General features: G+C 52.5%; 1 protein-coding gene across 5 annotated transcripts in view; it reads left to right on the forward strand.

The window, feature by feature from the left end:
- Nucleotides 1-26,684, forward strand: part of NOD2 (nucleotide binding oligomerization domain containing 2) — a 35,102-nt gene extending 8,418 nt beyond the window's left edge. For 2 of the 5 annotated variants that reach the window (XM_019794108.2, XM_034672528.1), the window contains 10 exons: nucleotides 5,070-5,175; nucleotides 7,671-9,486; nucleotides 13,170-13,253; nucleotides 13,470-13,553; nucleotides 15,835-15,918; nucleotides 17,811-17,894; nucleotides 18,603-18,686; nucleotides 20,251-20,334; nucleotides 23,946-24,029; nucleotides 25,520-26,684. In XM_019794108.2, the coding sequence (XP_019649667.2) occupies nucleotides 5,070-5,175; nucleotides 7,671-9,486; nucleotides 13,170-13,253; nucleotides 13,470-13,553; nucleotides 15,835-15,918; nucleotides 17,811-17,894; nucleotides 18,603-18,686; nucleotides 20,251-20,334; nucleotides 23,946-24,029; nucleotides 25,520-25,592 (2,583 nt within the window). In that variant the 3' untranslated portion in view covers nucleotides 25,593-26,684. The other 3 variants (XM_034672531.1, XM_034672529.1, XM_034672527.1) reach the window with 2 other exon arrangements.
- Nucleotides 26,685-27,265: the final 581 nt, after the last annotated feature.

The following is a 27,265-nucleotide window of genomic DNA, read 5'->3' on the forward strand; positions in this document are numbered from 1 at the left end:
GCACCCATTGCTGGGACTACGCAGGGCACGTGGTGGACAAGACATCTGGGGGTCGTGGGAGTTTCCCAAGGGACTGGACGGCCTGAGGTTTAAGTTTTTGGAAAGGCTCTCTGAACCTTTTTTGAGCTCTGGCATTCTATGGTTCTTTAACGTGGTGGCTTGCCTTCAGTGGCTGAATTTCTGATTCATTGTGGGTGGAACTTGTGGAATGTCCGACTAACATATCCCCCCGGTCCAGGACTACCTCGTTTACTCTCAGCAACTGACCTTGTAATTTCCTAGAAAGAGGCAGTTGTCATGGATTGCAGGTTGGGGACTGAAAAATGCCGTGGAATGAAACAAAATGCAAGTTGAAGAACTAGATCCCTAGAAGACCCGCTGCTACTATTTAGGGAGTGACTACCACAGGCCAGGCAGGGTCCATAGCCCTCTACGGTTGTGATCTCTAAGCCACACTACAACCTTCTAAGGGTATAGTGTTGGCTCCATTGTTTCTTAACAATGAAGAAACTGCCCAAACCACCCATCTGGGAAGTGGCCCAGCTAGAGTTCGAATCCAGGCATGATTGTCCCCAGAGCGAATGATCTTCTCTTTCTGCCGTGACATATGGAGCTTCGTGCGGTGACCTCACGCAGTCGGGTATAACAGTTGTTAGCAGACCTGAGGCTATAAAACCAGCTCTCCATCTGACTTATGCACCTGCTAACATTGCTAGGGTCTGTGTCAGACTGAAGTGCTTGACTCTTTTACAATAATAATTCCAACACCTCTAACTTGGGAAATGTAGCATGCCTGCAGAAAGCATATAATTTCATATGTTGTGGTATAAACATGTTCCATTCACCCACACAAAGACATAGAATATTACTAGTTCTTTCCTCCATTGCTATCCTAGCCTGACTTTTGTGTGAAATCATTTCTTTGCTTTTCTTCATAGTTTTAATACCTTATGCAATAATTCTCCAAACCATGTGTTTTGTTTTGGGAAAGTTCTAGCAAGCCCAAGCATAGCAGTGTTAGGAAAAGGTAGTCCTGCCTCTCCTTCTTGGATGCGGGCTCCCAGGAGCAGGGAAACTGAACAGAGCCTCAGGGACTTGGTCTTGGCTTTACCTTCTGGAGGCTTTATAAGCGCTCCTGCTGGGAAGTCAGTGAGCAAGGTCCTTGAGTGAGAAATAGAGCATTCACTCCAGCTGGAAGATCTGGTAGGGCAGGTATGAGTCAGGGGCCAGATGTCCAGGAATACAGTCAGAGGAAGTGCTCAGTTGTAAGCTTGTCCGAGGCTCTTACAGCTCCCAGGAATAGGGCCAGGCCACACCCTTTGGGGGTGAAATGGGTGTCCTCAGCTGACCCAGGCCACAGGGGTTGAAAGAAAGAATGACATTAGCCTGTAGTGTAGACAAGCCAAATATAGATAAGGATTAGAGCCAGGCCTGCCTGGACATCTAGGAAATAATTGCCTTGGACGTGTGTGAGTCTTGAGTCACGTTGCTCCAATCTGCCTCAGCTGGCGGCCCTCTGCTTCTGGTAGAGCCATCATCCTGAGATTTCCCTTCACAGTCCCCTTGTGTTGGTTTCCCTGTATCCTGAGAAATATGTCTTCCTTTTTCTTGGTTTGTTCTATTCTGGGAGATCATATCTCCCACATACTGTAAAGTGAGTATATGGGAGTTAAAATTTTATGCTCTTCTGTAGTTAAAACTTGCCTCGTATTTGATCAATAATTTAGCTGGGTATAAAATTCGGGGTTGGTCATCATTTTACTTCAGAATTTTGAGATTATTACCCCCTTGTCTGCTCTCTTCCAGAGAAGAATTCCTAGAATTCCAAAACTCTTTTATACTTCTGGAAGGATGTGAAATTTTCTTTTGGCCCCCTAACATTCTGTAACGTCACAGTGATGTGCCTTAGTGTTTTTCTGTTGTGCTGGGCGCTCAAGGGGTGCTTTGAATCCAAAAACTCAGATTCTTTTATGTTCTGGAAGATTTTCTTGATTACTTTATTGGTGATTTCTTTCTCTTTTCTCTCTTCTCTGTTTATGGAACTACTATTTGAATTTTAGGACTCCTAGACTGATCTCCTAATTTTCTTCTCTTTCTTGTCCATTTTCTTTCTCTGTGTCCTTTGCATTACTTCCTCTATAATATCTTCCACTTAACCTTTAAACCCTTGTACCCTTGTGTTTTTCATTTTTGCTATCACTTTGAATTTCCAAGAGCTATTTTAAAATGTCTCTTATTGGGGCACCTGGGTGGCTCAGTCGTTAAGCATCTGCCTTCGGCCCAGGGCATGATCCTAGGGTCTTGGGATCAAGCCCCGCATCGGGCTCCCTGTTCCGCTGGGAAGCCTGCTTCTTCCTCTCCCACTCCCCCTGCTTTTGTTCCCTCTCTTGCTGGCTGTCTCTCTCTGTCAAATAAATAAATACAAAATCTTTAAAAAAATAAAAATAAAATGTCTCTTATTATAACATCCTGTTCTTGTTTTATGGATGCAATTTCTTGTCTTATTTAAGGACCATAATTGATATAGCAGGTTTTGGTTTTTCGGTTTTGTTTTGTTTTTTTTTTTTTGGCGGGGGGGCAGATGCTTTTCCACCCTGCATAACCTTTTTACCCCACAAGTTGCTTTCCCCTTCCCCACTTATTCGGCCTCAACCTCCCACATGAGATGCTTTCTTTGGGCATATGATGATCCTTAGTTTGCTGCTCATGACCGAAACAGACTCCTTAACACTTACTGGAAACTCAGAGCCTACAGGTGAAACTTGTCTGCCTCGAGTTTCACTGTAGATATTTTGGGCAGTGATGATATTTGTACCTTTAGACCTTTCCTCCTAGGTTGGTCAAGTTGCCAGCCTGGAGGTCAAGGTCTGACTGCCAGAGTTGTGGGAGCCCAGTGAGTAAGAGGGCTGGGCACTGATAGTGGTGGGGAGAGGTCTCTGCGTTCAGCACTCATTTTGCACATGGTCATTTAAACCTTCTTTTGGGGCATGATGCCCACTTCCTTTATTGTGCCTGGTGCCTCCCAGTCCAGGGACCCTGTTTTAGCCTTTCCAGAATATAAATCTCCACACTTTGCCGTGGCAGGGTGGGGACAGTTGCTGTTGGCTCGGAGTGGTTTAGGGGAACCAGAGATCTGTTTTATAAGCCACGTTGACTCAATCCTCCTTAATTCAGTCATTTCCTTCAGTTCTAGAGGTACCTGGTGCTCTTAATTCCAGAGATGTTTATAGATTCCAAAATGCATGTTGTGTGGTTTTCAATCTGGCCACTTTTGGCCTAGGATCTAGCTTTCTGGGCTCTTCTAAGTCTATTACTGTTCATTCCTTTGGCAAGTCCTTGAATGCATGCTCTGTGCCAGGCACTCTTCTAGGTGTTGAGGAAACAGCAGTGAACAAAACAGACAAAAATCCTTGTCCTGGAGACGCTCATGTTCCAGTGCAGAGAGATGGACAATAAGCAAAAGGAACAAATGACAGGAAACGTTGGAAGGTGATGGATGTGCTGTAGAAAATAAGTAGAGTGGGTCTGGGGGTTGAAAGTTACAGGGGCTGGAGGTAGTGATTCCAATTTTAAATAGAGTGGTGAGGGAGTTCTCAAGAAGGTGATATTTGAGCAAAGGCTTGAAGGAGGTGAAGGAAGGGGTCACATGGACAGCAGGAGAGAGGGCATCCCAGGCAGAGGGGACAGTCCCAGCAAAGGCCCAGGGGTGGGAGCATGCCTGAGTTTCCAGAAAACCTGAGGCTGGTGTTCTGAGTGGAATGAGCAGGGGGAAGAGCAGCAAGAGGTGAAGTGAGAGAAGTGAAGCAGGAGCCTCAAGGTCACAGACAGCACTTCGGTCTGTTTGGAGCCTTGTAGGTTATTGTTAAACTTGGGCTTTTGCTCTGAGAAAATGAAGGAAGTGTTGGGACATTTGTAATGGGAGAGGTATGATCTGGCTTTTATTTTTAAAGAATGACAGTCTGCCTGCAGCATTGAGAATAGATTCTGGGGACAAAGACAGAAGCAGGGACACCAGTTGGGCAGCCTCTGCTGTTTTCCAGGTGAGCAATGATGGTGGCTTGGGCGGTGGCATAGAGGAGGGGACAAGAAAGGGCAGGGCTCTCTAGCTGTGCATCCAGCGGCGTAGACACTGGCCACATGTGGCTATCCAGCACTTGAAATGGGGCTGGTCCACAATGGGATTCTGTTCTGAAGACTCAATATGAAAGAAACAATGTAGACTATCTCAGTAATTTTTTTTATATTGACTACATGTTGAAATGGTAATATTCTGGCTACATTGGGCTAAATAAAATATATGATTGAAATGGATTTCATTTCTTTTTACTTTAAAAAAGGCTACTAGAAGACTCAACATTACAAACACGTCTTGCATTTGTGTCTACCCTCTGGGCAGGGAGGATTCTCCTTCTATTGGGCTGTTCTGGATAGTGTTCAAGCCAACAGGATTTGTTGGTAGATCGCAGAGGAGAGGCTTCCAGGCTGATTCTAGAAGGTTGGGGCTGAGCAACTGGAAGGGTAGAGTTGACATTAGTGGGAAGGAGGAAGGCTGCAGGTTTGGGGGTGGGTGTAGACGAGGAGCTTGGTTTTGGATATGTTAAGTCGGAGGTGTTTAGGGGACATCGAAGTGGAGATGGTGGGCACGCAGTTCTGGGCGTGCGTGTCCAAGGTTCGGGGGAGCAGTTCAGATTGGAGATGAAAATGTGGGGGTTGTGTTCAGGGATGGTCTTCCAAGCCTCGGGGCCCCATGGAATCACCTGTCTTCCAAATGATTTCTAGCTTTCCAGAATTGTTTTTCCTGTCCTTGCAGGTTGATAGATTTATGTTATTTTCTCCTTAAATTATTCCCTCTTTTAGTGGGAGCCAGATCGGGTGCGTATGCGCAAGTGTTCGCTTCACCACACAACACCTAGTGACTTCTTCAGACCCCTCTTGCTCTGGGGTGTTGTTCTGGCCTTTTATTGTGGTGGAAGGGAGATGCCTATGAAATTGTAGTGATGGGTAGAAACCTTCCCACTCTGTCTCCATCTGCCTTTCTGGAAAGATACTGACTTTTGCTCTCCCCATAGGCAAGGAGGCTTCTCGATCTTGCCACAGTGAAGGCGAATGGGTTGGCTGCCTTCCTTCTACGTCATGTTCAAGAATTGCCAGTCCCGTTGGCCCTGCCTTTTGAAGGTATATATATATTATGTTCTTCTCAGTTCATCCAAAAGGGAAGGAAAGGCTGTAGGGATTCATGGTTAAGAGCGAATTTCACTTACTGGCCGTAACTCAGTTTCCCGAGGTCAAGGTTAAACCACTACTGACTCACTGGGCTATTGGGAGGATTGAAAGGATCACTGTGTGTAATATTAGGGTTAGCTTTTATTATTTCCTGAGTTGCACAGTGATGACTGGAGCTTACTGCACTCTGAAGCAAAGACAGGTCTTCCTCGCTAGCCAAACTCTTATTATCTGTGCTGGAAAGGATACGCTTTTGAGATAGGGCTGTTATCTCTCGATTTCTGCAATTTAACTACTCACTATCAGAAACTCCAGGACCAAATGGATTTAGATAACGTGATATCTCTCTCATTGCATGTGGCCACCAGCCCAACTCAGGGACCGGAGGGGCTTGGATCCCATAGCTGGAACCAGGCAGGTGTCCTTGCAAGGTGTTTTATTCATGGCATCTGTGCTTTGTGGCAACCGTGAGAAATCAGTGTCATCTTTTCCACTTTACGGATATGAAAACTGGGGCAAGGAGGGCGGGGGTCGACGTGGGGAGGATGGGTCTGGTTTTATACCGTCTCCACCAGTGCTTCTCCTTTTCTTGGGAGAAGAGATCGTCAGTTGTAAAGAGAGGGCGAGAGGCTCGCATGTCTTGTTCCCATATCACCATAGGGATTGCTCATTGGCTGTGAGGGCCCCCGAGCTGTGGGTGGCGCTAGCAGATCGATTTACCACCCTGGGCTCTACCCTCTGGGCAGCGAGCGTGCCTGCTGGAGGGACTGCTAGAAGCCAGTGCTTGGCACCTCGGTGAGCACCATCTCCCTGAGAATAGGGCACAGACATCAGTGTCCCACAGGGGCTGGTTCTTACGGAGCTTGGTGCTCGGGTTGGGCTTTGGTTAGTGTGGGCTGTTGATATCATCAAGCACAGCCGGCTTTCATGCATCATAACTCTGTGACATGATGCCAGATTCCCCAGGGTGACCAATCCAAAGTTGATGCTTGACCTGTGTTTGTTTTTAAAATGAGAGATGGTTGCTTTTCAGGAGAATTTTATATTGGTGGTGTCTGGAAAACCTGCATTAGAACTCAGGGTAGTAGAGAGGAAGGTATATATTTTATGGTGTCTACTCTGAGTGTTCCTGGTATAGCCAGGGGGGCATTAAAAGCAATGAGGGTCATCAGCTCTGGGGACAGAACACGGAACACAAGCATAGCGCGACTTCTCTGGATGACCCTGACCAGAGAGCCTTGGTATGCTCAGTGTGCTCTGTGAGCATTACTTGTTAGCTTTTGAGTTGAGAACAAGGGGGCCGGTCTTTGGTTGGGAGCAGCGAGGCCATGATGCTCGAAGGTCCCCCCGCCCTGGGGGCTCTGGACTACCACTTCCCCATTCCTTGAAAGGGGAACTAACCCCTGATACAGCAAGTAATCTGCCCACATTGGTTATTAGGACGGTAAAGGAAAAGCAGCTGCCTTGTGGACACACCCTATGCGCCAGACGGTTGCCGAGGGTTCTGTGAAGAGGATGCCGAAGTGAACCTTGATCAAGGGCTCTTGTCCAAGTGCTCGACCCGGGCACCCCAGTGACCCGGAGACCAAACAGGGCGAGGTCCATGGGAATTATTCAGGATAACGTCCCTATCCCTGTAGTTGAATCACATTTATCTAGTCCCTTTTTTGCAAGTAAGGTAACTTCTTCACAGACCCTGAGGATTGGGACCCGCTGCTCCTCTTATGCCTCCCAGAGCCCTCAGTACCGCAATAACAAATACCATCTTTCGAGAGCTTACCATATGTCAGACTTTCCTCTAAATTTTATCTTCTCTCATTTCCTCCTATGACAATCCTTCAGGGTGTGGATTGTCCTTAATTTTGGAGATAAATATACCAAGGTGGGAAAGGTTGAGTGGCTGGTACAAGGTAATGATGGAGGCGGCTTTCAAACCCAGGCGGATCTGACTTCAGAAACGGGGCTGCCAGGCTTTTACACCTTGTGTTTTTCTTTAGAAAGACACAGCCGAGGTTGAGGGGTGAAGAGGCCATGTAATCAATATGGCAGGACAGGCATCGGCATGCAGGCCTTCTGATCCCAGCCCAAGGCTCCTTCTCATTCACAGCTCTTCCTGATGTCAGTAGTAATAATACCACTAGCTAATATCTTTTGAGCCCCGTGTTGGACGCTGAGTGAAGCACTTGACATGAATTATCCTAATTGCTCCATGTAAACCCTATAAGGTAGGGACCACCATTTTCCCACCTCCCAAGGCAGGGAGAGTCCCAGGCTTAGGAAGGTTACGTGACTGTCATCAAAGCCCGTAGTTTGCAAGTGGAGAAGCCAGGGCTGGCACGTGCTGGCTCTTCTCTCCATGCATCACATTACGTCCCCCCCCATGTAGCCCCCTCTCTGTCAGATCCCACCACCCCCATCCTACCTCATTTGCCACTTTGGTCTTCCAGATGCCGCGTGTAAGAAGTACATGTCCAAGCTGAGGTCCATGATATCCGCTCAGTCTCGCTTCCTGAGCACCTATGATGGGGCAGAGAATCTTTGCCTGGAGGAAATATACACAGAGAATGTTCTGGAGATCCGGACAGAGGCGGGCCTGGCCGAACCCCTGCAGAAGAACCCTGCAACCCTGGGCCTGGAGGAGCTCTTCAGCAGCCGTGGCCGCCTCAATGATGACGCCGACACGCTGCTGGTGGTGGGCGAGGCGGGCAGCGGCAAGAGCACGCTCCTGCAGCGGCTGCACTTGCTCTGGGCCTCAGGGCGCAACTTCCAGGAGTTTCTCTTCGTCTTCCCATTCAGCTGCCGGCAGCTGCAGTGTGTGGCAAAGCCGCTGTCTGTGCGGACGCTGCTCTTCGAACACTGCTGTTGGCCTGACCTTGGCCAACAGGACGTCTTCCAGTTCCTCCTTGACCACCCCAACCGTGTCCTCTTAACCTTCGATGGCTTTGACGAGTTCAGGTTCAGGTTCTCGGACCGCGAGCGCCACTGCTCTCCGACCGACCCCACCTCTGTCCAGACTCTGCTCTGCAACCTCCTGCAGGGTAACCTGCTCAAGAGCGCCCGCAAGGTGCTGACCAGCCGGCCCGCGGCTGTGTCCGCGCTCCTCAGGAAGTGCCTGCGCTTGGAACTCTGCCTGAAGGGCTTCTCAGAGGAGGGCATCGAGCTGTACCTGAGGAAGTGCCACCGGGAGCCGGGGGTGGCCGACCGCCTCATCCGCCTGCTCAAAGCGACCTCGGCCCTGCACGGTCTGTGCCACCTTCCTGTGGTCTCGTGGATGGTGTCCAGATGCCACCAGGAGCTGTTGTGGCGTGGCGGGGGGTCCCCAAAGACCAGCACGGATCTATACCTGCTGATCCTGCAGCATTTTCTGCTGCATGCCTCCCCGCCAGGCTCGGTGCCCTGCGGCCTGGGGTCCGGCCTGCTTCGAGGCAGGCTCCCCAGCCTCCTGCGCCTGGGCCGCCTGGCTGTCCACGGCCTGGGCACGTGCTGCTACGTGTTCTCCGCCAAGCAGCTCCAGGCGGCGCACGTGGGCCCCGAGGACATTTCTCTCGGCTTCCTGGTGCATGCCAGGAGCGTCGTGCCGGGGGGCGCCGCCCCGCTGGAATTCCTGCACATCACCTTCCAGTGTTTCTTTGCAGCCTTGTACCTCGTGCTCAGCGCCGACCTGTCGCCGTCCTTGCTCCGACAACTCTTCAGCTGTCACGGGCCGCGCAGCTCGCTGCTGGCCCGGCTGCTGCCCCCCATGTGCGTGCCGCGCCCCGAGCGCCCGGACGGTGGCGACGCGGCTCTGCTGCAGGAGGCTGAGCCGCACAACCTCCAGATCACGGCCGCCTTCCTGGCGGGGCTGCTGTCCCGGGAGCACGGGGGCCTGCTGGCCGAGTGCCAGGTGTCCGAGAGGGCCCTGCTCCAGCGCCAGGCCGGCGCCCGGGGCTGTCTGTCCCGCAGCCTCCACGAGCACTTCCACTCCATCCCTGCGGCCGTGCCAGGGGAGGCCAAGAGCGTGCATGCCATGCCCGGGTTCGTCTGGCTCATCCGGAGCCTGTACGAGATGCAGGAGGAGCGGCTGGCCCGGGAGGCCGTGCGGGGGCTGAAGGTCGGGCACCTGAAGCTGACGTTCTGCGGCGTGGGCCCTGCGGAGTGTGCCGCCCTGGCGTTTGTGCTGCGGCACCTGCGGCGGCCCATGGCCCTGCAGCTGGACCACAACTCAGTCGGGGACGTCGGTGTGGAGCAGCTGCTGCCTTGTCTCAGTGTCTGCAAGGCTCTGTAGTGAGTGTTGCTGGGGGGTGCTGGCTGGCGGGGGGCAGGGGGCGGGATGCACTGTGGGGGCTCAGCGCGGGGACCCTCGGGAGTCCAGGCCCGCCACCCCTTCGGTGCAACCCCAGCCGGGCCCCTGCCGCGGTCTGGGCCTTAGTGTCATGGTGATGACGACAGCCACGTCCATGGAGTGTCCTGCGTGTCAGGCGCTGTGTTACACACTTCCCGGAATTAATTCCTTTCATCTCTGTGAACACCCCGGGCTGACTCCCCGTTATCCTCCGTTTGAGGCCCAGAGAAGCAGAGTCCCCGGTCTAGAGCGACACAGGAAATGGCAGAGCGGGGTAGAACAGATCACATCTTTCCCGTGACAAGTCCTTGCTCCCCACAAGCAGCCTGTCCGCGGAGAGGTTTCAGGGGCTCCGCGAGAACCTTGAAGTGACATGCAAAGTTTTGTGTCATATGTGTGTGTTATTAGGAACTGCCCACAAATCAGAGGTGACTTAGGCCCCATGAGAGATTTTAAAATCCCAGTGAGATGCAGATTTCAGGATCCAAGAGCTGGAAAGTGGCTGCAGAGTTGCGCCTGCCCTTAAGGCCACATGAGATTTTGCTGTCACCTGTACTGCTCCGGACCCCCGTCTGGAGGTGTGAGGTTTCCCCCTTTGGAACGTCTGTTCCAGCACCTGCAGGGCCTCTCTCCATGTCTTGGGCCAGGTGAGAGCAGAAGGCATGCCCAGGTCTGGCAGCCAGCCTGCAGCAGGCTCCCCAGCTTCCTTTCCTGCCTTGAAAGGGCAGGTCCTGCTGCCTGTTTAAAACCTCCGAGGGGGCAGAAGTGGTAGCTTGATGTTAATACCTACCCACAGCTTTCTGGGGCTTTTGGTCCGACCCAGATGATCTTATTTGACCCTAAGCAAGGGACAAGCCTCTCCTTGAATATATTAGGAGGGCATAACTTCTCCTGGCCAGAGCAGCAAGATTTTTGTGTTTTCTCTCTGGAGCAAATGTATGCAGATCTATTAGAAGCTGTGGTGGCCTGTGTGATCCCTTACATCGGGTCTGTGGTCATAAGTTTATAAATACAATGTAATAATAACACAACATGTAGCATATTTTATATAGTGCCCAGGTATATTATAGATCATATATGTTATGAATTTATCAGGAAGAAACAGTTGACACATTTAAATTGGGTGATTTGCAGAGAGTTTAATAAAGGGACTGTTTACAGAGGCTTGAACAGCAGTCAGGAAGAGCCAGAAGGGACAGGGCAGGGTCCTGGGGCCAGTGACTGTGAGGGTGGGGGTGGGGAAGGGGCCATCACCCTCTGCAGGCCTGGAGAGGCAGGGCTGGGGGGGCAGGTGTGGAGAAGGCTGCCTGATAGGAGCTGAGGCAACAGAAAGCTGAGAGAGTGGGGGCCCTGGCCCTTCCTCCCCTTCCTGCTCGTGCCTTGACCACCCAACCGGGAGCTAGCAGGGGGTGCCCGCTGCTGTCATCCGTGGGCATCAGCCCCTCAGGACCGAGAGCCAGGTAGACAGGGGAAAGTGGATCTGGCCAGGCAAATGGAAGATGGCCAGCACCATACTCTATTTCCCCAAGAAGGAGGAATCCCCGTATTTTCACTCAGGAAGTCTGAGACCTCTCTATGGGAGTCAGTTTCCTGATCAAATATGAACGTTTTTCTGGATAGTGGACCTGTCATCCTCAAGGGGGGCCTGAAGCCCCAAGAGGTAGGAACCTCTGGCCTGGATGATCCTGATAGACCAGTCCATCCTGAGAATGAGTGGCTCCCTTCTCCTCAGTTAGGGAAAGCCCATGTCACTCCCAGGATGTGTCAGAGGGCTGAGGGGAGGCTCGAGGTCTGCTTCTATTTTCAGAGGAGGGTGAGGATGGTCTGGCTCCAGTGCTCAGCCTGTGGGTGCAAAGGGGCTTGTGGAAATGCAGATTCTCAGGCCTGTGCCCAGCGATTCTCATTCCCTAGGTGTGGGGTGGTCTGTGGGAACCAGCTCGATTTTTCCAAGACCCATAAAAGACCTTGACCAAGTCCTACTGCTCTTTTCTCTCTATACCGAAATTGCCAGCGCTGTGTGGGAGGGGAAAGGACCTTGAGGTTGCTGCTTGGGCATTTTGCCTGTGTGTGTGTGTGTGTGTGTGTGTGTGTGAGAGAGAGAGACAGAGACAGAGACAGAGACAGAGACAGAGAGAGACAGATAGACAGAGACAGAGACAGAGGCTCCGGATGGCGGGGGACCTCCTCTCCCCCAGAGCCATACTGCCTCTCTCCCACTTGAAATGTTTCCATGCCAACAGAAAGTGCTCAGCCTCCAGGAAACCTGTCTACAAAGTATCCCCATCTAGGTTTCTTTAGACCCTGGCTCTGACTCCAGGCTGCTGGCTTTCACAGCTTTTTGGCTGTGACCCACTGTGAGAGAGGAGGTGCAAGCAGGCGCACAGGCATCAAAACTGAAACAAAAACTTCACAAAATGACTTTCCGGTGTAAACTCGGATGCATTCTGCCCTCTTCTGTTCTTTTTCCCTTTTAAAAATGCTGCTAGGACCTTCAGAGTTGATTTCATGACCCACCAACGGGTCATAGCCTGCAGGTTGAAAATCACGGCTCTAGGCACCCTCAGAAGGCCTGGGGGGAGAGGCAGGCAATGTCTGCTCAGGGTTGGGCTTTGGAGCCGGACCTCCTGGGCCCAGAGGCTTTAGGCGCTGTGCAACCTTGGCGCGGTCACTGCACTTGTCTGTGCCTCAATTTCCTTCCCCTTAATAGACATCATCATAGTACCTACATGGTAGGCTTTTGTGAGGATTAAATACCTTTGCTTTTGGGAAGTGCTTGGGTGAGTTCCTGTGCAGGTGCTCCTCGAGCAGTGGTGATTACTGGGAGCCTCTATGCCTGCCACGTGCTCATGGGGCTTTATGTGTACTGTCTCTTTAAATCTTACTCTCCCCCAGCCGGTGGGGGTGGGGAATACCATCCCCGCCTTTGTACGGAGGAAGGGAACAGCAAATAGCTGGAAGGGAACAGCAAATAGCTAGTAAGCGGCTGCTAAGGATCAGAATTTCCACTGAGGGATTCTAGAGCCCACGTTGTTAACCTTTAAGTTAGGGTCTCCCCCATCTGCCAGAAGATGGGGATCATGGGTGCAGTTGTTAATGTACACAGATCCCTGGGCCCCGCCACCCCACACAGACAGAATCACCAGCTCCAGGGGAAGGACCTGAGAGTCTGTATTCTAGAGACACTTTCTGAAGATCTGGTGAGCAGGTGAGTTTGGGGGACGCTGCCCACCAACACCTCCTGTGGGGGAGGGGGCTGGCTAGTTCCCACCACATCGGCCCACCTCAGAACCTTCTGGGAGGCTGCTAGGAAGATCATTTCTGGGCTACAAAGCTGGGAACAGCGCCTCGGACTAGGCCGGGGACCCCCTAGGATTCCAGTGTTCTTCAGCAGGAGCTCTGGGTCCCCGTGTGCTGAGCTGTCCCCCACCTAGGGTATGAGGTCAGCACCCTGGCCAGGGATGGGGGCATGTCCTCTTTTCTGGGGTGCTCAGTGCTTGCGGTGTTTCCCAGAAGCCCAGAGGCTGGCGCTTTGGGCGTGAGTGAAAAATCTCTTTGGGGATCTTGTTTATGTGATTTTTCTCTCATCAGCTCCGTTTTCAAATTGGTTTATCTTGCCTTTTGTCAGCTTGCGAGATAACAACATCTCAGACCGCGGCGTCTGCAAGCTCGTGGAGCACGCAATACACTGCCAGCAGCTGCAGAAGTTAGCGTAAGCCGGGCTTGGGCCGTGGACGTCGGGCCCTGTGCCCCCCGCCACGCTCCAGGTCGTGCCACTGTGGCGGCGGCTGTGAGCGGGGCTGGGAGTGTCTGCTGGGTCGGAGGGTGCGGGCGGCTCCCGTGCTGAGGCAGCCGGCTACCCTGGGCTTGGGTGGTCCCCGACTGCCGTGCTTTGTCTCCATGGCTCCTCTCTTTCGGAACTTTCCAGGCTCTTCAACAACAAACTGACCGATGGCTGTGCGCACTCCCTGGCCAGGCTCCTCGCGTGCAAGAGGAACTTCTTGGCGTTAAGGTGAGCCCGGGGCTTTCCTAGGCCCTGGAAACTGCCTTTCTTCTGCACATTGGAGTCGGCTTGGTCTGGTCTTGGCCCTGGCTCGGCGTCTGCTGGGCTGGTGATCTCCTGGCTGCAGACAGGGCCAGTGTCTCCTTGGAGCAGGGTTTGGCCAATGCTGTGACCCCCCCCCGCCCCCCCGCCCCGGCCCAGCAGACTCCGGACTGGCTCTGCTGAGGCCTTCTTGCCCTTTGACCTTTAGGCCCCGGGGCTGAAGAGGGTTTCCAGGACCTTTTCCTTCCTCGTGTCTAAGAGTGTCCCGAGCTCTCTGGGGTTACTGAGCTCCCTGATGGACGTTGAGCACTTGCTGCGGGCGGAGACGTGCAGCAGTCCCCTGTCCCCACTGCGGTGGCAGCCAGTCGCTGAAAAGCTCTCAGAAGGTCCTTTCAGCGCTTGGAGGGTGCCGGCTCTGTAATCCCCCCTGCGAAGGCTGTGTTTCTGCTGCTCTTGGCCATCCTGGCTCACCTGGAGCCGCTCCTGACACCCTTAAATCACCTCTCCTGCTGGCCCCTGGCTTGGCCTGGCTTCTCTCTCTCTCTCTCTCTCTCTGGCCTCCTGGATTTATGTGGCGGTGAAAGAAGGCAAAGTGAACAGTTGCCTTCGTCCATTCTTTCTACCTGCTGGGCTGGGTTTGGGGATGGGAGCTCCATTTTTAAACTGCTGACCAGTTGGTCAGTCTCAGGCAGGGCTGCGGAGGCCAACCCCGAGGTGCCTTTCTGTGCAAAGGGCTCTTCTGCCACCACCCCCTGCTCCTCCAGACTCAGAACCCTGAGAGTGGCTGTGGCCGGAGGCCAGGGAGGGCCATGGGGTAGTGGGAAGGAGCCACACTCATGACCTGAGGCCTGGGTTTGGGGCTAGAATAGCGGGATAGTTGAGAGCATGGGGCTGGCTCTGGGATCAGACTGACCAAGATTTGGGTCCAGGATCCCTGAGATTTGAATCTTCATTTGCTGTGTGAACTTGGGTCAACTCAGTGTCTCTGTGACTCTGTTTCCCCTTCTGTAAAATGTGGATAATAATTACGGCTTCCTTATAGGTTGTTGCGATGATTAAATGAGTTAGCCTACGTAGGAAGGTGGTACAATAGAGTCAGTGCTTTACGTAGTGAGCTCAGTGCCTAAAAGATGGCGAATAATCAGAAAGTTCTCAGTATGTTTGTCCAATGGTAGTTCGGGCCTCTGAGGAGGGATTAGACGCACAAGACATTCGTTGGGGAAAATGCCAATGAGGGGCAGTGGGGGAGGGCGCTGGGGGAGGCTGGGAGAGTCAGGGGATCACCCCAAGGCAGGTCTGACCCTGAGTGAGGGGCAGGAGGAAGGAAAGAGGACTGGGAGGAAGCATCATGGCCTTCAGCGTGGGTCTGAGAGGACAGATGGCGGCGGCCAGTCCTCCAGCCAAGTTTGCCCAGCTGAGTCTTGTGTCTCCCTGTCACTGGCTGAGAGCCGCCTGTGGCAAGCAGTCCTCAGTACAGAGGCGACCTTGGGTTTCCCAGGCCAGCTGCAGGGCCTGTGGTCAGAGGTGTGAGAGGCCACCACACTCCTTCTCGAAGGGAACGTGAGCCACTCTAGGTCACAACCCTATGGCACTGTGAGCTAGAGTAGCTTCAAGGGTCTGAAAATTCTCTAAAAAGAAGAAAGCGTATAATTAATTCTAGGAAACGTGGGGTTGTAAGAGTTCTGGGGACCTCCCTGAAACTCTCTGCGCTATCTAGATGTGGCTGAAGCCTCCCTGCTTCAGCCCCTGCTCAGGGGGTCCCCTTCCCTCTCCCGGGGCTTGGGCCTGCCCTCTTTCCAGAACAGGTGAGTGTTCCCCAGGAAAGCTGCAGGGGGCATGGAGTCTAGCACCAGCCGGTGGCTGACACAGGAGGAAAAGGTGTGACAGTGAGTCACCCTCCATCCCCTGGGGAAACCACCTCCTAGGACACCTGCCTATTGTGCCTCCTGCCCGTACCTGTCACCCTGCTTTGCAAGACGGGTTTCCCCCATTTCTTTCCCTTTGCAGCCGGGAAATGAAGTACCGAGAGTCGTTCCTAAGTTCCCCAAACAGGAATAGAAAAGGACATACACTCACTGTTGGGCGGGCAAGAGCGAGAGGACAGGCTCCTGCGTCCTGCAGAGAGGTCCTCAAAGCTTTTCTCCACGTTTCTATGTCTGGGATCCACTTTCCCCACCAGCCCCGGGCTTTCTGGGCACTCCCGTCCCCCTGTCCCGCATTCTCTTAGCCTCCCTACCTTCTCTTCCAGGCTGGGGAATAACCACATCACTGCCGCAGGAGCCCAGGTGCTAGCCGAGGGGCTCAGAGCCAACGGCTCCTTGCAGTTCTTGGGGTAGGTTGGATTCTGGGGCAGAGGGACGCGTGTGTGGGGGGGGAGTTGGGGGACTTAAAGGTAGGTGACTGGGTTCAGCAGGAAGGCCGCAGAGGCAGTGGGAGAGAGGGGGCGGCCCTTGGCTGCTTTGGTGCTTGTCTTTCACTCAATAAACAGGAAGTTCAGGATGTTGGGGTGGGGGGGCAGTGCCCATGAGCCGGTGGCAGTGGGAAGCCCTCTTGTCCTCGCTGGGGCCCGGCTGTGCTTCTCGTCTTCGTGTGTCCATCAGAACAACTTGGGAGCTTCTGAAGAATGCCATTGCCTGGGCCCCACCCTAGACTAATGAAATGCCCAGGTGCAGGGCTTAGGAATCTGTCATTTTAAAAAGCTCGGCAGAGGATGTGCGGTCATCGATGAGAAGCAGGGAAAGAGAGGGATGTGGGCAAGGCTGGAGACTGACCCCAGGATGGAAGGGGGCTTCACTGGGTCCTTCAGAGCGCGTATTGCTGTGGGCCAGGCCAGGCCTTCCAGGGAGGGCGGAGGAGTCAGATGTGGGCTGGGAGGGCGATCCCACAGACCACAGGTCCCCAGGGAGTGTGGTGGGGGGCAGGGGAGGGGCGAGGGGGCTTCCTCTGGTTCCTGGGCCAAGTGACCATGCCCCAGGATGGCATCAGTGCAGTCCCCCCTCCTGTCCTACCTCCCCTGGTGTGAGCTAGGGTCCATTGGATGAGAAATGGGAGTTTGAGGGACCAAGGCTGTAGGAAGAGAGACTAAAACCTTAAGGTCCAACCCATTTCATAGGCGGGCGCGCTGCCCCCAAGCTTGAGAGATCAGCACCTTTCCAGGCTGCATGCCTAGCCTCACAGAGTCCAACACAAGCGCGGCCCTAGTCCCACCAAACTCTCTCCTGCTCGGGGTCACAGCTAGTGGATGTGGGGCATTCTCTTTCAACACGTGTTTATTAAGGCACCTGTCTAAACCCGGCACTGAGCTCAAAGCTCCAGATGCAATCCTCTGATACAAACTGTTCTGCATATTGGTTTTTTTCTTCTTGCTTAATAGTATCTTTCATGCCATAATGACCTCATTTTTAAACGACAAGCTGCTTAGTATTCGAAGGGCTGGATGGCCGTAATCTATTTAACCGGGCTCCTGTTGAGATGCACTGAGGTCGTTCCAGGTTTTTTGCAATCTCCCCGGGACACAGAGCAGTGTTGGTCCATAGCCAGGGCTCAGGAAATATTTACCCGATGAATGAAAGTGCAGTGAACGTCTTAGTTCAGCCAGCTTTGCTTACATGTGCCCATCCAGGTCCGGGCTGACTTCCCATGTATAAAACAGCCGAGTTGCAATGTCTGAGCTGGGCCCCACCTTTGGAAAGGGAAACATCCATCCAAACTGCAGGAGGTCCGAGGGGGATGACCCTGGAGGTCAAGGAGTTGACACTATGAAGGAACGGGGGACGCTAGGGAGGAGCAAGAGAAAGAGCTGGCTTGTGGGAAAAGAGTGAGACTTGTTTTGGATGGTCCTGGAGGGTAGTTGAGGACCTGCGGGTAGCAGTCACTGGGAAGCAGGTTTGACCTGAAGGTCAGGAAAAATGTCACAACCCTGTGAAGTGCCACCGGGAGTCAGTTCCCTGTCCCTGAGGGCATGTGCTAGGGGGCCTCCACTGTTCTATAAATCCGACTGAAAAATGTGAGTGCAGTTTGGCCATCCCTCCAAAAAGGTGGAGGCAGGTCCACTTTGCTGGGTCCTAGGAGCCCCACTCTGCTGGGATCTAGGAGACCCTTCCAGAATGGGGTGGTCCCGTTCCTCCGGCCAGGGACATAGAGAGGAAGGGCATTCTTCACGCATGTCTAGAACACATAGCAGTTGCTCACTGACCAACTGACAGAATCTGTTGGCCTTTTTAGGTTGTGGGGCAACAAGGTGGGTGACGAGGGCGCCCAGGCCTTGGCTGAAGCCTTGAGGGATCACCAGAGCTTGAGGTGGCTCAGGTAAGCTTCGGGGCTGCATGGCCGTGGGGAGCCAGCATGAGGAGGGAGGAGCCTGGGCCAGTTTGGAAAGTCCTTCATTTGCTTGAACTTTGTTTTTAGCTCCCCATGTTAGGCAGTGGGTTGAGAAAAAAAGACTCTTGGATTTGGAGTCAGGGTGACTTTGGAGTGTCCCTTCTCCTCTCAAGGGTCTTGATTCCCAGGGACAACGAGGTGGCTCAATCAGTTAAGCATCCGACTCTTGATTTCGGCTCAGGTCATGATCTCAGGGTCGTGAACTCGAGCCCTGCGTCCAGCTCTGTGCTGAGCGTGGAGCCTGCTTAAGATTCTCTCTCCCTCTCCCTCTCCCTCTGCTCCTCCCCATTCTCTGTCTCTTTCTCTCTGTCTCTCTCGATAAAAAATTTAAAAAAAATTCTGAAACGGGTCTTGATTCCCTATCTATAAATTAAAGATTGGGGGCTGCATCAGCTATATCTCAGGGACCAACTCCAGTCCATTAATAGTGGCTGCCCAGGACATCATGTCGAGAAGGAGTCTAAGGCTGCTTCTGGGCTTCATAAAAAAGAGCCCTGTAATCAATCAGTAATGTCTGAAATGAAACAGACTAGGAAGCTGGGCCACGTGTGTCCTGCATTTTGCCCTTCTTGGCTTAGCTTTATCTCTGAGGTCCCTCCCTGCCCTGACACATTTTTGTTTCTTGATTCCATTCAGCCTGGTGGGCAACAACATTGGCAGCAGGGGGGCTCAAGCCTTAGCATTAATGTTGGAAAAGAACGTGGCGCTGGAAGAACTCTGGTGAGTTGGGGGGGGTCCCCTGCTCTGGGGAGGCAGATAACAGCCTTTCTTCATTCCCAGGCCTCCTCCGTGGAAGCGGTTAAAACAGAGCTGGGTAATTGAGCGGTTGGGCTTTTGGGTTTGTCTTTCTCTATGTCCTGGGTGGCATGAAGCATAGAGAACCTGACGTGTAGGTACGAATTCTTTTTATGTAATTATATTTATGGGTTTGTACACTGCCTCCGTGTGGCATAATGGTTGAGAGCGGAGACTCTGGAATCCAGCCAGCTGAGTTTCCAGGCCTGCTGTGATCTCGGGCAAGTCACCTAATAATCTCTGCATCCCAGGTTTCTCACCTGTAAAATGAGGGGATGACTGCTTTCAACGGCATATGTTATTATACTCATATTGTTTTGTTTTTTTCTAAGTTTTGTTATTTCTAAGTCGAGTGGCGAAGAATACCAGAGAGTAGAGTGAGGGTCGCCTTGGAAGGGGGGGGCGGGGTTTGGAGCAAGTTAAAAGGTGAATCATAAATTGTATTTACATTGTTGACTTGAAACTGATTCTGAGTTTCACACCCTTTCTGGTCTGGTCTTTGTATGACATGTTCTGGGCAGTCCCGGATTATATCAGGGAGATCAAATTCTGCTTTCTGCAGGAAGCAGAAGGGCATTGAAACCTATGATCGTTGTCACAAAAAGGATATGGTGGTGGCCTTGGCCGCCGGCAGGGCTCCCTGCTGACGTCCCATTGATTATATCCCGACTGGACTTTACCACTTGGAAATTCTCGTTAGAGGCAGGCTTCACCCTTGGATGTATCAGTTATTACTCCATGATTAGGCTGCAGGTGAGGGAAAAACTCCATGTCCAGTGGCTCGAACAAGTAAAGGATTTATTGTTCTCATGACCAACCAGTCTGGGGGCAGCCGGCATGGGGCTGGTGTAATGACTCCACCAGGCCAGCAGGGGGCGGGGACTCTGTCTCTCTTTGTTCCTTCGCACCCGCAGTTGTGGCTTCAGTGTCAAGGTTGGGTGCCTCACAGCCCCAGATGGCTGCTGTTGGACCTGCAGTACTATTTCTATGTTCCTAGATTCAGTCTGTATATCCAGGAAAGGCAGGAGGCACAGGCCAGTGACGTCTCTCTCTTTGAAAGAGCATTTCCAGGAGCCCCTTCTGCCAGTGTCCCCTTATGTGTTAATGGCCATGTGGATGTCACTGGCTGACCCCAGCCATAGTGGAGAGTGGGAAATGAAGCTTTTTTTTTTTTTTTTTTTTTTTTTTAAANTTAAATCAAGCACAGGGTTGCCTAAATGCAATGAGGCTTCCATTCGTAGGAAAGAGAAGATGACTATTAGGTCACTGGGACATGAGGAACCCTGGGGTGAATTCTCTCCCAGAGACACCCCCGGGATTGAAAACCCTCACACCCAATTCTCCCTGTTCTCACTCTATCTGTTAACATAGATTTTCAGAAGTTGGATTTTCTACCTGGGGTTGGGGGGGGCAAGGGGGTTAATCCTTATGGACATTATCTTCCGTAGTGTTACCCTATCAACCGAATTTTCTCTCTTGTTCTTGCCAGCCTGGAGGAGAACCATCTCCAGGATGAAGGCGTGTGTTCTCTTGCCAAAGGACTTGAGAGGAATTCACGTTTGAAAGTTCTGAAGTAAGGAACCTGTAAGCGGGAGCCGGGATGATAATGACTGGCCTCGTTGGGGGACGGGGGCGGGGGGTATATCTGGGCAGCTTCCCGCATGGCTAACTCACCCAGGTTGACCTGGCAGAAGTCGGCTTATACTGTAAGGGTTCCCCCCGACACAGACGGGGATTCCAGTGCAAGTGGTTTACCGGGGAGGTGGTCCCAGGACACACTGGTGAGAGGCCAGTGAAATGAGGTGGGGGATGACAAGTCTGTCATCAGGCAGTTATCACCCCACTTATCACCGAGGGTAGCGGGGACTCAGACCCGCTGGGGAGCTCCAGGAGCCCCTACCCAACCGAGGGGTGAGGCAGCAGGGGTATCTATCCACCAACGGCCTGTCCTTCATCGCTGTGTTTGTGGGGATATGATTTTCCAGTACTTTCGGTTTGCCCTGCGCATGGCTGAGCACGCTCCGGGGGTCTGTAGGGAGGCCTCAGGCAGAGGGCGGAGGTTTTGCCAGCAAGCAGCCCTCAGAGTTAGAGGGGAGAGCTGAGGGCATATGGGTGGGTTGCGGATGGCATCTGCTATGGGGCTTACAGGACATGCCCACCCCCTCTCCGGGAGCCATCTCTAGCTCGGGCAGACGTCTTCTTCCGTCATCTCTGGTGGTTTCTCTTATGCAGGCAGGCATTCTTGCGTTTATTCATGTGTACGTTCATTCATCTCTTTGTTGTGCCACCATGCCTACGTTCATCCATTTATGTACTGATGCAAGAAATATTTCTGGAGCACCCACTGTGCCAGGAACTACTAGAGACCCTGAGGATAGAGTGGTGGAAAGAATAGAGCCCCCTAGCTCTTAGATTCTAGTGGGAGAGGCAGATAATGAACAAGTAAGCAAATACACAAGATTATTTATAATAAAGGCTCTAAAGAGAATTCAAGGGAAAGATGTGTCAGGGAGTGTCTGGAGGGGCAGGGTTGCAGCTGTCTGGGGAAGGCCTCTCTGAGAAGGTGGCATGGGAATTGAAACCTGAATAACAAGAAACGTTATTGTTCTCATAATGCTGAGGTCTCAGGAACACACACTCCAGGTGGACTGAACAGCAAGTGCAAAGGCCCTGTGGCAGAAACAAGCGTGGTGGTTTTGGGAACAGCAGGCAGGGCCTGTGTGGTTGGACTGTATGTAGGGGAGGATGGAGGGAGGAAGGAGCACATAGAGGCCAGATAGGCCTCAGAGCCATGGGAAGGATTTAGGGCTTCACTCTAAGGGCCTTGAGAAACCTTTGGAGGATTTTAATCTGGGCCTTGACATGATCTGATTTACATCATAACAAGATCATTCTTGCTGCTTTGTGCAGAACAGAGGGGAGACGGGTCAGATGGAAGCGGGGAGACCAGTCAGGAGCTCTGCTGTCTTCCAGGAGGAAGATGAAGGAGACTTGGATCAGACTGGGGGTGGTGGAGAAGGCTGGTGAAGGCGGGTGGGTGCTGGTTGGAGGGCCTGCGGAGGGTCCAGGAGCCAGAGGGCTGGAGGGCGGCAGCATTGGCCGGAAGTGTGGCGACCCCTGGTGCTCAGCGGGCAGGTTCCCACCCCACGACGACAGGGACAGCGGGTGTGAGGAGGAGCTCAGCTAGGGATCATCATGGGCTTGTGCGTGGGCTCTCCGAGGCTGGCGCCACACCTGCCGGGGTGCCAGAGGTCTCAGTGGAGAGGGACGTCAGGGCATCCTCAGGCGGCTCCCTGCGCCACAGGAAGGGTGGCATTGGCTGTGGCAAATGTGGCCCGTGGCACACGCTCGCCTTCAGAGGCGGGCAGACAGCTGCATCTGGGAGAGTGTCTGCTCCCTTGCCAGCCCGCCATCCACGCTGGCAACACTTGTTTGTGTTGCTTTGCAGGGGCGAGGACGTTGCCAAATGTTTGGGGAAAACACTTCCACTCGTCACGTGGGTGAAACCAGGCTGGGAGGCCTGGGGGACGCCTGGCTTGTCTAAGCGGGGACACCAGGCTTTGCACACGGGGGGACCTCTGGCAATACCTGGTTTAGTATTGATCAGATGTGGACATGGCAGGTTTGTCCTCTGTTGCTGTCACAGACTTGCCCGAGGCGACCCCAAGAGCTGCCAGGGGAGAGCCGCAGGGTTTGTCCCACACTGCCTAGTCAAGAGTCTTAGAATTAAGCACCACTGAATTCCATCATCCCTCACCGTTTCCCCATTAAAATCAGCTTCTTGGGGTGCCTGGGTGGCTCAGTCAGTTAAGCATCTGAGTTTGGCTCAGGTCACAATCTCGGGGTCCTGGGGTTGAGCCCCGCATCTGGCTCCCTGCGCATTGGGGAATCTGCTTGTCCCTCTGCCCCTTCCCCCTGCTGGTATTCTCTCTGTCTCTCAAATGAATAAATAAAATTAAAAAAAAAATGAGCTGCTTATGTACCTTAAAAAAAAAAAAAAAAGCCTGCGTCCTTCTTTCTCCAGGCAGAGTGACTGCCAAATGTTGGCTAAGTGTGTGGGTTCTGGCACCTGGCCGGTTGGGTTTGGACCCCAGCTCCACCATTATCCGCTGTTCCTCCTTGGATTTGTGCTTCAGTAGCATTGAGCGGAAATGGGATTAAGAATTGGACCCTGCGGGGCGCCTGGGTGGCTCAGTCGTTAAGCGTCTGCCTTCGGCTCAGGGTGTGGTCCCAGAGTCCTGGGATCAAGCCCCACATCAGGCTCCTCCGCTGGGAGCCTGCTTCTTCCTCTCCCAGTCCCCCTGCTTGTGTTGCCTCTCTCGTTGGCTGTCTCTCTGTCAAATAAATGAATAAAATCTTAAAAAAAAAAAAAAAGAATTGGACCCTGCTCTTAGGGTTGTGAACGTCACTGAGGTCATGGAGGTATGAGCTGGAGAGTAGTAGGAGTCCGGCAGATATTGGCCGTTATGATCAGCACTGGCTTAGGGTCGGCTTCCTGGGTGGTCCTGAAATCGTGGCGGTGGCAGACACGTCCTGGAGATGTCTCAAAGGCCAAGCTATGAGCTAAAAGAACAGCGGGGGTGGCACTTCTTCCCCTGCTGTCCCTGACAGTGTGCCTTCTCCCCTCCCAATTGCCAACCTCGTGTTTTCTCAAATCCATGTCCCTGTGCTCCCCGTTCCCCCCACCAAATGAAAATATTACTATTCCTTGATTATTTCCTATCAGTTGAGTACGGTGCCAAATGCATCACAGAATATGCCATTCTTTTGTTTAACTCAGACTCCACGATGTGGTGCACTCTTAGGTCTGTCTTACAGATGGGGAAGTTGGGATTAATGTGCCTGAGATCAACAAAGAAGTGGTGTAAGTTGGATTGGAACCCAGGGAGTAAAAGGACCTCCATAACCCCCATGCCATAGCCCCTTCCTAAGGAGCTATTCCTAAGGGAGTAGCTACTTAACGAGATACACGAATCTGGAGAACGGAAGAGAGAGGGCTGCATTTCCTTTTAGGCCTTGAGCCTCTGTGGATGAGCTCGTTGGGAATCTCAGACAGGAGAGGGACATGTCAAGGGGGCCGGTGGGCTTCGGTGGGCTGCCAACTCCCAAAGCCTCCTTTAATTGGACAGGCCCAAGAAGAGAACCAAGCATCCTTGAAGCTCACCCTTTCATCTTCCTCTCCAGGCTGTCCAACAACTACATCACCTACCTTGGGGCAGAAGCCCTCCTGCGGGCCCTGGAAAGGAATGATACCATCCTGGAAGTCTGGTAAGGCCCCTGGGCAGACCTCATTACCTCTCTGAGCCTCCCTTTTCTAATCTGTAAAATGGGGCCAGGAGAGCGGGGAAATGTGAGCATGTTCCCTCTGGGCTCTGACATTCCACGACATTCTGCAAGCAATGGATCTAATTTCTCTCTGGGGAAGATGTTTTCACGTCTTCAAGCATGGACCAAGTGGTTCATTTCTAAACCCTGAGTATTCAGGAATGTTTCAGCTCCAGTTAGCAGTGTAGGAGGGGATGTGGTGGAAGACGGACACAGACACAAGAACTTGGGGGCGTTGCATCTGCCTTCCCAGGTCAGGGCTATTGCCTCTGGGTGGAGGTGACATTGGCCGGGGCGGGGGGCGGGGGCAGGGAAGGAAGGGAAGGAGGTACTGTTGCACAGTGTTTCCAGATCTTTATAATTAAAATCTACGTTCCTTCATGTGTTTGAAAAAAGCATTGAGTCACAGCTTCAGAGATTTATGTTCCTTCTTTCCAGGGACATATTTATCCCTCAGAGAGGCAGTACAAAGGTTTCCCCTGGCTTGACGTGTTAAGAGTGAATGTCCCACTGTACGTGTTTCAGGCACTGGGCTACAAGCCAATCTTTTAAAACTAGGAGATTCCCCCATGGAAATCTATATTGCTGAGTTTTCTCCCCAAAGCTTCCAACTCTGGGTCCCCACGGAAAATGCCAGTAGGTAAGCAGAGTAGAGTAAGGCTTACCCCACAGAGCTGGACGACGGGCTCTTGCGACGGCACACGCAGCAAGCAAGTCCTGGACCAGGCCCCTTTGACTGCCGTCTGTTACCTGCCTCATCCCCGCGAGCTTGTGACCCCTGCTTCGCATATGCAGACTGACCAGTCCCTCCCTCAACAATCATATCAAGGCAGCAGCGACAATACGTATTGGATATTGAAGTTAAAAATAAAGACTTGTCGGAGTCTGCCCTGGGAAGAGTCTTCCTTTCTGTAGGATTGTGTAATCCCTGTAGGCCAGAAGGTCCTCAGGTCCTGGGCAGAGTGTGGGTTTTTGTTTTTGTGTTTGTTTTAAACCATTGCACGGTCATAGGAAGTGTCACATTCTGCGTCGGGGTGGGGGGAGGGGGGAAGGAAGCCAGCATCAGGTTGATATTTTAAGGGTTCTGATGTGATTTGCCTCCTGTTGGCAGAGCTTGGGCAGGCATCAGGGTTTGCTCATTGCATTCTTGACGGATTCTGCTGTTGCCTTAAAAAGAATCGCTGGCCTTGGAGAGTCGGGGCCGGCAGGGGCCGGTGTGGATCTTCTCTGCGGAGTCCCAGAGGCTGGCTTTATCACACTCCGTGATTCATGAGCCGCCCTGGAGGACCGAGGCTCACACCAGCATTGGAGGGCAGCAGCAGGGCCCAGGGGTCAGGCCATTGAGGCCCAGGTTTAGAAAGTAGTGGCCTCCGATGAAAAGCACCGCCGTGGCTTTGCGCTCATCCCAACCTCTCTTCGCTTTACCCTTTTAGGCTCCGAGGCAACACTTTTTCTCCGGAGGAAATTGAGAGGCTCGGCCAGAGGGACACCAGACTCTTGCTCTGAAGCCTGGGGGCCTATGTTTTATCTCTGTTTGTTGGCGAACCGCCTTTATGTCTGGCGGCAGCCCATTCACACAGAGCCGTGTCCTGCCAGGGTCATCTTTGTTCCGGCAGGGCAAGGAGCAGCGGTACCCTTCAGAGTAGACTTCTCCGCAGGCTGTTTCGGCATCCAGTTCTTCCAAGATTCAGTCCGTGGAATGTAGCAGAGGGGCAGCTCCTCCCCTCCTCCAGCTGATTGGACGCGGGCCACTGGGCCCCGTGGATGTGACTGTGTTACTATGTGCCCGTTGCTGTAGGGACCTAGGTCCACAGGAGAGGCCCCTTCCCACCCGCCTCACAATGAAGAGGGGGCCTCAGGGAGCAACTTCCTGCTGTGTTTGAACTCCTGGGTTCTCATCTCTCCAGGCTGTCCCTCCCCCTGTCTGGTCCCTCCACCCACCCTGGACCCTGGCACGTGGCACTTCCTTTGCAGGGAAGGGTTCAGAATACTGGTGCTCTCAGCTTCGATATTTATAGCCTCCCCCACCCCGACCCCCACCCCCACACACGCAGGGTGGGAAGGGCTATAAATGACTTGCTGTCCTTCCTGATACTTAAGACATTATTGAAAGGGGACATGTGACAGCCGTTTGTTCCCCCAGACATTCTAGATTTTCAAGAAAAATAAGACCACGCTACAGCCAGTATCACATGCACACTTTTATTTCTGGTGGAGTCAATGAGTGTTCAGTTAAGCCTTCGGAAACCACTCCCCACCCAAATGCGACTTTTTAAAATCAGCCCGGGCCAGAATTTTGAGCAGTCCCACCAGGGCTCTGGTTGATGCCTGGGAGCCGGACTCTTGACAGCAGACTTCCAAAATATATTCATAAGAGATGGTTCAGTGTTATGTGATATGAAGTTATGGATCAAAAGTTTACAAGGGCAAAATCAAAGACTTTTCCTTATAAGGCAGATGTTTTCCTGGATTTTTTTCCCCCCAAACGATGCATGTTGAAGCCTCCGTCAACTGTCAGGTGCTGTGCAAGTGTTATTATTTAAACATTATTATTTGTGAAAACTGGTTAATATTTATAAACCACTTTGTTTTATTCTCCCCAGTTTGTTTTTATAAAAAACACAACCATGAATTTTATGCTGTATATAGTCACAGAGAAGAAAACTGTGGAGAGCCCCCAATGGGGCTATTTGTGACCAAATAGTTAAAAAACATTCCTGAATGTTGCCAGATATTAAAGCACAGTTTTCTACTTGGAGGGGGAAGAATGATGTTTTGACCAGAAAATTTATTGTTTAGGGCAAAAGCAAGTCTTAAAAATAGGCTTGCAAACAAAACGCTCTGGGCTTCGGCTTAGAAAGGTCTAACCCTGCATGGCTGAAAGGTGAATGGGAGGAGGCCCCTGGGCCTCCCTTGATTCTCTCCCAGTGCCTCCAGGAGTCTTTAGCAAGAGGAGGATAGAGAAGGTTCGGGAACAGCTCTCCTCCGTGAGCAGCTTCCTGGGCAGGCCTTATTGAAATCATTCTCAGCTGCATTTAATGAGCAAGGGCTCAGGTGGCTCCTCACCGAAGTGAGATAGGCTTCCTGGAAATGTTCTGTGTGGGCCTGGCTCGTGAAATGCTGCGGCGTCTCCGTGAGCTCCCACGTGTGAGCTTGCCTGTGGGCTGTTAGCAGTGGTG

This window comes from Ailuropoda melanoleuca, chromosome 12, assembly GCF_002007445.2.
Source record: "Ailuropoda melanoleuca isolate Jingjing chromosome 12, ASM200744v2, whole genome shotgun sequence".
Taxonomy (NCBI): Eukaryota; Metazoa; Chordata; class Mammalia; order Carnivora; family Ursidae; genus Ailuropoda; species Ailuropoda melanoleuca.